At 45.9% G+C, this 12,619-nt stretch overlaps 1 protein-coding gene across 2 annotated transcripts in view; it reads right to left on the bottom strand.

Moving 5' to 3' along the window:
* Positions 1–6,043: 6,043 nt before the first annotated feature.
* LOC149353372 (neuroguidin) overlaps positions 6,044–12,619 on the bottom strand; it is a 37,169-nt gene continuing 30,593 nt past the window's right edge. The window contains exons 11-13 of one of the 2 annotated variants that reach the window (XM_089582505.1): positions 12,523–12,555; positions 8,527–8,554; positions 6,044–6,598 (exon numbers count right to left, since the gene is read on the bottom strand). In XM_089582505.1, the coding sequence (XP_089438631.1) occupies positions 6,576–6,598; positions 8,527–8,554; positions 12,523–12,555 (84 nt within the window). In that variant the 3' untranslated portion in view covers positions 6,044–6,575. The other variant, XM_089582506.1, reaches the window with a different exon arrangement.

Below are 12,619 nucleotides of genomic sequence, written 5' to 3'. Positions count from 1 at the left end.
TCAATTACGATATGGACCAGACTATTTGTTACCTCTGATCAGAAGAGGAGCTAATTTTGCGCATTTAGTAACTCTCCGGCAATGCACTAGCGATCGGACGTAAACACGACACGCATTTGAGCGACGAATTAGAAGGGACAATTTTTTTTTTTCAGTCGGCGTTTCTCGAGCATGTAGTCCGGCCGCAAAGAAGAGCTTTCATTAATTTATCAGCAAATCATCACCATGCGCACTTAGTGCGCTCCATGCTCTGAAAAAACCATGCGCCGTTTAGTTTAGTTCACCACGCGTCTAAGTTTTTTTTTCCCGTGTTCAGCTATTTTTAGGAGAGCTAGCAAAACACTCTTGACCGTGCAGTTGTCGCAAGGTGCCAGTCACTGTATTCCGCTAATGTCGAACGATCACCTGCATGTTGTTAACCTTGATGTGATACACGGTTTGGTTTACTGGGGTTTAACGCCCCAAAGCAACTCAGGCTATGAGGGACGCCGTAGTGAAAGGATCCGGAAATTCCGACCACCTGGGGTTCTTTAACGTGCACTGACATGGCACAGTACACGGGCCATCGAAATTCGACCGCCGGGATCAAACCCGTGTCTTTCGGGTCAGCAGCCCCTATGTATAAAAACTAATGTGCGAATTTTCTATTTCTTCACACTTCCTACAATCGATGTCCACGGGATGAAAGTTTTAAAAAAAAGAAAGCTCTTTCTTTGGCACGCATTTCATGGCAGCTGGGAATGTCGCTACAACAGCGCAAGTAAGAAATAAGAAAAAAATTCAGGGGCACATTGACTGTCTAAAGTGCGTAAAGGCGAAAGCGTTTTCCGCACCACTTTGCTTATGTGACACTGCTCACGTCACCACTGGATGACGTCACACACAATTGGTTGGTTTATTTGCATGGGTTTGACGTCACAAAGCAACTCAGGTTATGAGGGACGCCGTAGTGAAGGGCTCTGGAAATTTCGACCACCTGGGGTTCTTTAACGTGCACTGGCATCGCACAGCACACGGGCTTCTAGAATTTCGACTTCATCGAAATTCAGCCGCCGCGGCCGGGATCGAACCCGCGTCTTCCGGGTCAGCAGCCGAGCGCCGTAACCACTGAGCCACCGCGGCGGGGCTGATGACGAAGTAATGACAAATTACTAATTAGTGACTCATTACTGAATAATGACTTAATACTAATTAACCGATAATTAATTACGCTTAACCTTCGCCTTTAGGAGTGGAACGCGACAGCGTGTTGTAGCGTTGCCAGGCAGTCCACGGAACGCCACCACCCGTTCGGCGCGATGCCTTGCCCTTTGAACGCGACGCTTTTTGAGGAAAGGAAATGGCGCAGTAATTCTCTGTCATCTCGGTGGACACCCGAACCGCACCGTACGGGAAGGGAGGAACGCCACCACCCGTTCGGCGCGATGCCTTGCCCTTTGAACGCAACGCTTTTTGAGGAAAGGAAATTCTTTGTCATCTCGGTGGAAACCGAACCGCACCGTACAGGAAGGGAGGAAGTGGGAGTGAAAGAAGAAAGAGGGGTCGTAATGAAGAAACTGAAAATTGTATTTGAGGAAAGGAAATTTGCAGTAACTGTCTCGCATATCTCGGTGGACACCCGTCAAAACGCGGACACATCTGCCGACACGGACTGCTAACGACAGCATGACGCATTAAAGGCTTTCGCCTTAAAATTGTATTTGAGGGAAGGAAATTATGCAGTAACTGTCTCGCATATCTCGGTGGACAGCCGTCAAAACGCGGACACATTTGTCGACACGGACGCAGACACGGCTGCCGACACGGATTGCTAACGACAGCATGAGGCATTAAAGGCTTTCGCCTTAAAAAAAACTGCGTCTTTGCTTGCAGTATTTCAAACGACATACGCTCGCTGTCCCTCGTTAATATCGACTGTTAACAGTGCAATATCTGCCACACACGTCTTCTGCCTCGTTTAAAATGTGGCGCTAGACGTTAAGATGGCGAAAATCATCACTGGCAATTGCTCCGGGCTCTGTAACGGTGATGCTGAAAAGTGGGGATGCGCATATCGTACAACAGATAGATGACATTACACTGCTGTGCATGCTTGCGATGGAGCGCACGAATATTTGCGGTGCCACATAAGTTGCTCCAGGCCAACGCATGCATGCACGCCGCACAAAATAGCCGTTCGCTACCCTAACAGGCGAGTAGAAACAGCGTGATTTGAAACTGGGAAGAAGGGAGACACACAAGAATGAGCGCTGCCTTGCGTAATAACGCTCGTCCTTGTGCTGCTTGAGCATTTTCCTTCGTCCCAGTTTACAATCACGCCGTTTCTACTCGATGGATAACCAACTCGCCCGCCCAAGCTTCAGTTCCACCAGGTGAATTTCGCCCACTTGAAAACAAAAACAGCGACGATAGAGCGCGACGCTCGAACCGATGGCGCGCATTAAAATGACAACGCCATAGAGTTCAACTTATCTACCAACTTCCCAGTGTCTACTCTTGCTATCTTCGGTGCCAAACTTCAAGCGAAGCACGAGGACGCAGTGCTCGCTGGCTACACGATAAGAAAGGTCCTACATTTGGTAAAAGATCAGTTGTAGTAGCAGCGCAGCGACTGAATACAGGATTTTGAAATTCCACTCGTGAAGTTCATAGCAGCTTCATCGATATCAAGAAAGCACGCTAGCGACGCTAACAAACCAGGCACCTGCCCGATCGAACCAAGATGGCAACCGGGAACTGCTACGGATGCGGTGTTGTCAAACCCTCAAGCAGTTTTAGCGTATCGTCTACGCTGAGGCGCCGAAGTTTCGATTTAACGTGGTCTATATTGCATTAACAAATCGGACGCTCGGATGTTGACGGCGCTGTTACAACTTCCGTACCCTAATTAGGTCCGTGTGTGGGCAAACTGAGAGCTCATCCCGGTGCAGTGCACGTGCGAATGCTACGAGAATAGAGCGATCAAGTAGAGTTAGCATGCATACATAAATCGTGCTTACTTTATATACCAGGTGTTTCAGGGCAGCCCGCGACTAATTTTTTTAAAAATAGGGCTTTTCAGGTGAAGAGAAGCTTCTTGCGGCATAGTGGTACCAGTATTGGCGGACGTCAAAAAAACAGGTGAATCATGTCAACTAGTAAAGTGATGAACTTTACCAGCCAATAAGTACCCAACTGCAACTAGAGTTTTGTAGCCGGCCATTAGCAATAGTAATATCAGTTATTAGAATTTCGAAAACATGATAACCCTCGCCCCTGAGGCTCAACTAATTCAGGTCATTTTGTCGCACCATTCGAAAACCGCGCGCCTGCGGAGAGCGCAAAGCGACGTCCACGCGACAACCTCTGCCCTGCCCGCGCTCCAGCACGAGCGAGGAGGAGCGGGGACATCGCAGCACGGGCGGAGCAGAGATTGTCGCGCGAAGCGTGCATCACGGAATGACGAGATTTGATTGACGTCGCTCTGCGCTCCCCGCAGGCGCGCGGTTTTCGGATGGCGCGAGAAATGGCTCAAATTACTTGAGCAACGGCGAAGGTAATCGCGTTCTCAAAATTCTAAAAACTACTAACGGCCGCTTATGGTGATAGCTAAAAAGCTATTAGAATAACTTTCATACGTCCTAAACTTGATTACGCATGTGCTGCATATGATCCCCACTATACTAACCTAATCACCACGCTCGAAGCAGTCCAAAACCGCGCCGCCAGATTCATTTGCTCAGACTACTCTCGTTATACTAGCGTTACAGCACTAAAATCTCAGCTTAATCTCCCAACACTGGCCTGTCGGCGTAAAATTGCCCCGTCTTTCGCTGTATCATAAATTTTATCACACTTCCGATCATGAAACTGCCCCGATAACACGCGCTCATCGCTTTTCTCGTCATAGTCACCCTAACGCCGTCTACCCTGAACGGGCCCGCACCGAAACATATAAAATGCCATTTTTTCTTCGAACAGCCAATGACTGGAATGACCTTCCATCCGAAGTGGCGACCATCATCAATCGTGTTCTATTCAAAACCGCCATTGAAGACCATCTGAGTTCGTATTAACTTTTGTTTGCCCACCCCTCATGTAATGTCCCCTGTGGACCCTTGAGGAAACAATAAATAAATAAAATAAATAGAATTTACACTTTACTAGTGAACATAATTAACCTGTCTTTTGAAGTCCGCCAATACTGGTACTACTAGGAAGCAAAAAGCTCTGTACCTCATGCACCTCAAACAATACTTAAAAAAATTAGTGGCGGCCTTCCCTTAAACACTTGGTATATCAACATGTTGAACAGATGGATACCAAATTTCGGAGTCCCAAAGATCATTGTGACAGATCAAGACAGAGGGTTCACCAAGACAGCAGCCATAAATAACCGTCCTGGAATTGTTGACATCACAACGCCACCATACTGGCCTGAGGCCAATGCTCTGGTAGAGGGAGCAGTCGAAGTGTCGAAGTACATGCGAGAGACATGCATAGAGTGGTGCAAGAGGTTTCCAGAAGCTGTCTTTGCTGCAAACATGCCGAAGCACAAGTCGACACAATACACACCGTTCGAACTCATGAGTAGCTACACTACACAGCTTCTTGGACAACTACATCTGTCAGGTGTTTAAGACCTGGATGAAGCTTCGCGACTCCATGAATAAGCCAGTAACCGAGGCCGAGCAAGGGAGACCCTGTAGGAGAGCCAGAAGGCTGCTAAGCAATGTTCTGATAGGAAATGCAAGACAGCAGGCTTCCAGATCGGATACTGTATACTGCGTGCTCAGTCTGAGTCGTCAACCCTTGACCCCCCGTCCGATGGTCCTTTTGAAAACTCTGCAGTTTTGGGCGACAACACAGTGAAGATAAACCACACACATCAGACATTGCACAGAGTAGGAGAATGTGATGACTAAAAAGAAGACACACCTCAACAGAAGCAAGCTTCCCCGAACTGAGAGACTCTTTCAATACACGAAAACAACAGTGAAAGCTCCGAGTAATCTCGCAGTCTTAATCACAGCAAGAACCACGAGCCTTCCAACAGTGAAACAACAGCGCCTCAGTCCGCTATGAGAAGCCCCATGCAGCAAGATCATGTTCCACGCGGATGCGCCGTATTCAAGCACACCTCAAGAACTTCGCGATACGAGAGCATCACTGAGGGGTGTGTGAGAACTGCGAGCTCTGTCACAGAGCAGCGCACATCCGAATGCTACAAGGAGACAAGTAGACCCTGCAGACGTGTATAAATTATGTTCTTGCCTCCATCTTGTCCCTATCGTCTACACCAACCTCCAACACGTGGAATCGAGCTATATCAGCTGGAGTGTCCACGAAACCTTTCTCGCAGTCTTACATATTGACCTTATAGGACATGCTACGGTGCTGCACAAAAGCCCTATAAATGCAGCAGGACCCAAATTTAGCACTACAGTTCAGCAGAGTTGACAGTTTGAATACCAGTTACGTGGGGTGCGTCGCCTGTAAACGGGATCTCCCCCTTTTGCAGTGCTTCCGCATACAGCCAGCACAAAGACTGCTGACAAGCTCTGCGTGCACATGCGCCGAGGTTGCCTCAACGCTGCATCCTTACAACTTTATCAGATCGAAGAGGTGGACGCCTACTTACTATCGGTTGCAGTGAAAGCCTCAAACACTATCAGTACTATCGCGCTCCTAAAGCGGCCTTTCCCACAGCAAATCTCTCTACCAGGAGCACATAACTACACTGGAGAGCTTAGCGGCTTGACTGGGTGTGCTGTGTGCACAACACACTTTTTAAATATAATTGCCACTAAAGTGAGTCTTTTCTTTTTGCTGTAACAGGGTGTCCACCTACTACAAACTTTGGATACAAAGAATGCAATCTGCGTGGCCGTCAGGTTCGTTATAAGTGGACTTAACTGTATTTGAGCTTCTTAAAAAGAAAGTTTTTCTTTGAATGTGCATATGCCGCGAAACAGGATCGGGTTGGATTCCGTCAATCATCCTTCTCGTCACATATTGGGAGAAGGATCCAGAGTTATGCCTCAGCACATTAGGTAGTAGCCTCTTCGTATTTGGAACGACTCTTTTATTTTATTTATTTACATGATACTGCAGACCTTTTTGGTCCAAGCTGGGAGGGCAAAAGCAAATTGTACAAGAAATCGTTACAGAGCATTGAACAAATGCAGCTTACGTACATACATATTGTAACGTGGCGTTTATGTTTAAAATTATGTTTAAAATATGTTTAAAATTCATGCATGCAGATTTAAAAGCCCTCCAAGATACATCTTCGTCAGATCTAAAATAGTCACAAACGCAGGTTTCAGAAGGGCATTTTCATGGTTAAAAGACATTGGTAATGGCCTCCTTGAAGTTAGCGCATGTAAAAACCTCTTCAGGTAGTGAGTTCCAATCACCGATTGTTTTTGGTTGCTGGAATAGTATTTTGGCGCAGCCTTGGCATAATTTCATTAAAAAATACTAATTTGTAGCAGCATGTAACAGGTTTAATACAATGACGTAGGTTGGTGCAGTACTCCCACCACTGCGAACATGGACGTGTGCTGTGCGATGATGTGTCACGAGACTTAACTTCAGCGTCTTCCTTTCCGAAAACCTGCAAGAAAAAATTTATTTCGGTTATCAATGAAGGCCTCGAATGGGAAGGAGAATATTTGAGATCTCTCTACTTCACTTCAAAAATAAGGCTTATTCAGCAACCTTCTCTCAGACCTCAAAACAGTGCTAAAAAAAAAAAAAATATGAGCAGCACTATATGCACCTTTTTTGCCCGTCTAATGTACCCCCATGGTTCACTCAAGTCTGTGACGATGCAGGATACAAGTGTGACGAAGTATATAGAATAGAGGGTGCACAAGCCTCGTCCTGAAAACCACATTGTTATCACTGGCTGCAATCAGTGGAGAAGAGTAGACTGATTTTTAAAACTATACAGTAGAACCCTGCTGTTACGTTTTTCATGAGACCATAAAAAAGAAAAGTATGAGCTCGGAAGCGCGCGGGAAAAAAATGTACATCTTCGTCTGCCTTTTATTACATCAAGGAAGAGCAGTGTTCATGACCATTTGCATGCTTGATGTCCTAAAAACGCCCTGCAATTGCTCTCCCTCTGACTGAGTAGCTGTTGGTGGAAGAGACACAGCATCGAAGAGGGCGGGCATGCGAAGCGAGCAAAGTTTGAACGCACATGCATGTTACTGCAATTTTTGCGGTCGCGCAGCTTTCATCCTACACAGTCCTAGTCTGTTAGAACCTAGAAACTGCATTTTTATGCTGCAGGAGACAAGAAAAACATGGATGATAAAAACATGCCTTAGAGACAACCCGCACATTCGTACATCGTACAGAGTTGCCTGCGTGGTATAGTTTACTTTTCGCTCCTTTGGTCATTCGCGCTTGCGGTGCAGCGCTGGTGGAACAGCAACAGCCGCAACAAAATTCCCGCTGCCTGTAAGTGTGCACGGTGTCGGCATGGCTGCAACAAGCCAGAAACTACCGAACACAGTGGCAGCCTAGTGGCATAGGAGTCCCGCTTCGGCCAGTCTGCCATTGCCGTTCCGTGCGAGCGAAATGTAGGCTGTCAAAATGCCAGCACAGGTTAAAGCACTGTCTCAAAACGACAATAGCAACAGAGCATGCCCAAAGAAAACGCTGCCACTGTTTCAACGTAACAGCCGAGTCTGTACTGCATGGGTTTCTATGGAAGCCTGGACGGGACTGGCTCATGAAAACGTAGCAGGAGGGCGAGCGCAGCACCCAGGAACTTAACAGCAGGGTTGTACAGTTTATAAGGCCTAAATCTAATAGGAGCAGGCGTGTTGAACATCTCGTGGTAAGTCAAGAGAACCAGATCAGGATAGTCAAGTCCGCAAATAACAAATATGACATCTTTACCACGAACAGTGCTTGGACAGGCCCAAGCAAGACATGCAGCAGTGCCTCGACAGAATTCTGTGAAGTGCACGTACATTTCTCGGTTACAATTACTTCATAGCTTTCACAGGCAACATAGCGTCAACAGGCAAGTACTGTCGAAATAGAACAAAAGCAGCGCAGCAAGTGGTGCCGCAACATAAGAACATGAAGCATCGCTTGCTTCACAAGTTGCCCACTTTGTCTCCATGAAGCCATGAGCAGCAACGGCACAAGCCCAAGCCAAGCATTCGGACTCTTAGGGTCATTTGGACTCTCTCTGAACAGTAACGCCATGTCTTGATAGGACAGCACACAGAATGGTAGGTGATGCACAGAATGATGGTGCATGAATGCAGGAGGAAATCGGGGACTAAATTTGCAATTTTCCCAGGAACAGAGAATCTTTTTGAGCACACACAGAAAAAGAATGCTGGTAAAGCTACAAGGAACCTCTAGATTCCCTTTAGTGCTCCCCTAGCTCTTTCGAAAGAAGCTAACATGACACATTCGGAGGTGAAGCCTTATTAGAAGCAAGGAAGAAATTCAGCTTCAGTTGCAGGTAATGTGTGTTCATACTTTACACACTCGTTCAGTAATAAGAGTACATACCTTTCTTGCCCCATTTCTTCTTATATACCTGCAACAGAAATAAGGATGAGAACTGAAGCTCAATTAGTAATCAATCTGGCATAGCATGTGATTATTCAGCTGTTTATTTACCAGTATCGCTTTGAAATGCCCATTATGACATCAAGCAAAACTCATTATGCATGAAATCAGCTTAAGTGAGAGCGTGTCTATAACATGAGCGAAGGGCTCATGCTATATGGGGAAGGGAACAGGTTGGCCCACTAACTCATGAGTGCACTCATTTCGCCTCACTCGCACTCACGTCTATGAGTTTAAATGAGTGGATGTGAGTGCAAGTGGTTGCAACTGTGAGCGGTCGTAAGTGTGACAAGATGAGCGTAAGTTAACAAACGCCAGTGCGAGTGGATGTGAGTGGATACGGGAAGATATGAATGGTAGGTGGACGCAACAGCGAAGTCTGCTGCGTGTTCCATGATGACAACATCCGTTTAATTCATGCTGTTGACAGCTAAGAGGAGTAAATATTCACTACTTAGGGTGCTCGTGGGTGAGGCACCATGCTGAGATCTTCGGACGACCGCAGCAGAGGATTCAAATGGTGTGACAATGGCAGCCTGTCGTTCCTGTTCGCCTTAATAGTTCAGCGTTCACGTGGGTGTATGCCTTTTGCAGATGAAAGAAGCAGCTACAGGTTGAGTTGGGACAGTAAATAGAGCAGTGTTAGCAACTCCTATGCGCATGTGGTCTCCGAATGTAACAGCCTCAAGCGCATCTATCGCGCTGGTTTCTCCAGCGCCCGTCAGACAACGATTATGTGAAGTGCACACAACGTACTGCACGACAGGTGTGTCCACAGATCGATTATGCACACCTACTCTGCCTAGACGAAGCCAGCCCTGCTCTTAACTAAGCCCTAAAGTAAGCCCAAGAGGCCATTGTAAAGGGATTGATAATAGCTGCTGCTCCTTGCATTCCAGCCACGGCCCATGAAATGCTGAAATGTCCCATTCCAGCCATTTCCCTTTTCGTGAAGGAACACACTCGGATCTCTTCAAAAACACTCAATTTCCCAAGCCACTAATAGTATCCACGGTTTCCATGTGTGTCTAATGTGTTCACGAAGACTGGCGGACACATCACTATCAAGGAAAATTCATTATTAGGACTTAGGCACCACCCAAAGCCACTGAAAAGACAAAGTTACTAATAGTCGGAAACAACTCAAGAACGCAGTGACCAATGGCCCTCATCGATCAGTTCTCATGATGTCGCGGTTAATCTCCTAACATGAAATAGCAAGTGAACGGCAGGTGCCTCCATGAAAAAAGATTAACTGCAACATCATGACAATCGGTCAACGCCATTGGCTGGAGAGCCACCTTTGAGAAGTATTTGCTCTGAGTTTTTGAGTTGTGCAAAACCATGCCGTGCAGCAGCCATTCAGTGAGCTCTTTAGTCTATACAAATGCAAACCCTTGCATACACAGCACCTCGAGCTCCAAGAGCAAAAACTAAGCACTAGGGGTGTGCGAATATTCGAAATTTTCGAATATATTTCGAATATTATATTTTTAATATTCGTATTCGATTCGAAATCCAAGTATTCGTGTTCTTTCGAATATTCGACCCAACGCGAATATTCGTATCTAGCCGAAGATTCACTGTGAGCAACGGTGTTCATTTCTGTCTGCAAGCCCTATCGACAGAGACATAACAACATGGCGGCGCCCAAAGCAATGCGCATGGATGAAGGAAAATTTTTCCTTCGAATTTTTCCTTCGAGGAAGGAAAATTTTTCCTTCCTCCAAGGGCCATGCCGTAGCTGACTGCGCTGGTGAGCTTTTCTGTGGCTATACCTGCGAAGCTGCTATGGTCAGAGTTGTGCACGATGTACCTCACAATACGTGCCAGGTCAGTGCCAAGTAAGAGGGCATTTTCTGTGGCTGGAGGAGTCGTTTCAGCTAGAAGGGAACTACTACTGCCTGACTATGTGGAGCAGCTGGTTTTCCTTCACGACAACCTTTTATGTTCATCCCAGCAACGCGCTTTTGTGCTGATGGCAAGCTAGCCTTAATCAATGCTGTGTACTAGCCGTCCTCTCGGATATTTCCACTCTTCTAAGAATAATGTTCGACACTTTGATACTTTTTGTGTAGCCACACAGACCTTTTGTGTTCATTTAATCATCAATAATTGAACTGTGATGTTCTTGGGTGCTCAAATTAATGCTTTGTAGTGGTTAAATGCGTCTGTCCTTGATTATTCGATATTTGATTCGATATTCGGAATCAAGTATTCGTATTCGATTCGTATTCGAAAATTTTGATATTCGCACTCCCCTACTAAGCACCTTAGCCAACACTAAACCGGCACCATCGTCTCAAGCATGGGAGCACATGTGAGTAACATTGGTTTGGGCCATGGAAGACACGCAAACGCGATAAGCGACCACTTCCTTCGAACAGCAAAACTGTGAAAATTGGCCCAAGAGCCTGACAAAGCCCCACGCAGCTCATCACTGCATCTGAGCGGGCCAGGCTACGCTAGGGGAACCATGAGCGCCATTGGCCGAAGCAGTAAATCTCTCATCCCCTCTGTTGTCAGCAAACAAAGAAAAAGAAAGCTCTGGAGTCAAACATGCACTGCAAACTTTACAGTGCGTGAACGTGAATGGGAGTGAGTGGATATGTGGGTGAGTGGACATGAGTGTGAACGAGTGGGTGCGAGCATGAACAAATGGGTGTGAGCATGAGCGAGTGGATGTGAGTGCGAGTGAGCCCTCTCTCATGTGCAGAGGTATGGAAAACCAGCATGTAATGCAGGAATAAAATTGAAGCAGCACTGTCGGCAGTTGGCTAGGGCAAGCAAGCAAATCCTGTAATTAATGGTCACCAACTTATTTAGACGAAGGTTATTATTTATATATTTATTTTATAAACTGCCAACCCTCCCTTCGGGATTTTAGCAGGGTGGGAGGAAAACAAAATATGTATCAGACGCAATACAATGGAAAAGCACAATTATTAGACTTAACTGCAGAATAAAAATTTTGTTGTTAACCTGTTGGGCATAAGAAGACAGAAGGCAGACCCAATGGAATATGGACAACCCACAAACCTATGTATATATGCTAAATAAAAGTGCCACTGGTAGCAGATGGTGCTAAGTTAAGTCTTCACACTCCACAATAAATACCATATTTACTCACGTAATTTATACATTTTTTCCCCCTTTAAAATAAGGCTTCAAAAAGTGGGCATGCAAATTATGCGGAAAATTTCTGAACACATCCTAAAAAAAATACTACAAAGGTCGTAACGTTTTTGCCGCTGCACACCCGTGTACATGCTGGTGGACTGGTGCAGCAGACAGCGGAAAATATGCAAGTAAAGGTAGTGTTTTTTTTTTTTTTTTAAATCCGGGTAAAAAGTTGGGGCTGCACAAATTACGAGAGTAAACACGGTAGCAAGCTTGAATGCATGAAAGAGTTTCTGCAGGACAAATAAATAAATAAAAGATAATCCAGCTTCACAGTGCAAGAGTTAGCATGGCAGGTCCTGAAATGAAAGCACATTAAAGATACTATCTTCTGCTGTGTAAAGAACATAGCCAACGTAGCCTCAGTAAGCCACACAGCTTTGGTAGCACCAAGCACTACTGGTGAGATGGACTCCAATTCCTCCATACAAAACAGCAGCTTTGCACTTCACCAAAAATACAGATGAATAATGGCACACGAGACACACCATACAATTTCTACGGCATCCACTGAATGGCTACAACAAATGTCATGAAGTTGGAAGTGGCCTTAGCAGCCCATGCAATACAGCACTGCACACGTGCAACATTCAAAGGTCATGGGTTCAGCCTCAGCCTATGACATATGCCCTTAGTTAACTTGCATATAAAATCCACCTACCTACCAAAATCAATCGCAATTTTCTGAATAATGCCACGGCATTAGGACTGCTTTAATGTCAAGAAAAAAGGAAAAAGAAAAGCAGGTAAGATTACCTTCTTGGCCTTCTTCTTTGGTGGTCGCAAGTCCTGCGGGCAAACAACATCAACGTGTTTTTACTCCCATGAAGTGGTGAGTTCTCTGACTGAAAAC

The sequence above is a fragment of the Amblyomma mixtum genome, chromosome 3 (genome assembly GCF_055824585.1).
Source record: "Amblyomma mixtum isolate Tamu chromosome 3, ASM5582458v1, whole genome shotgun sequence".
Taxonomy (NCBI): domain Eukaryota; kingdom Metazoa; phylum Arthropoda; class Arachnida; order Ixodida; family Ixodidae; genus Amblyomma; species Amblyomma mixtum.
The sequence above is the reverse complement of the archived record's forward strand: the minus strand, read 5'-3'. Positions and strand labels throughout refer to the sequence as shown.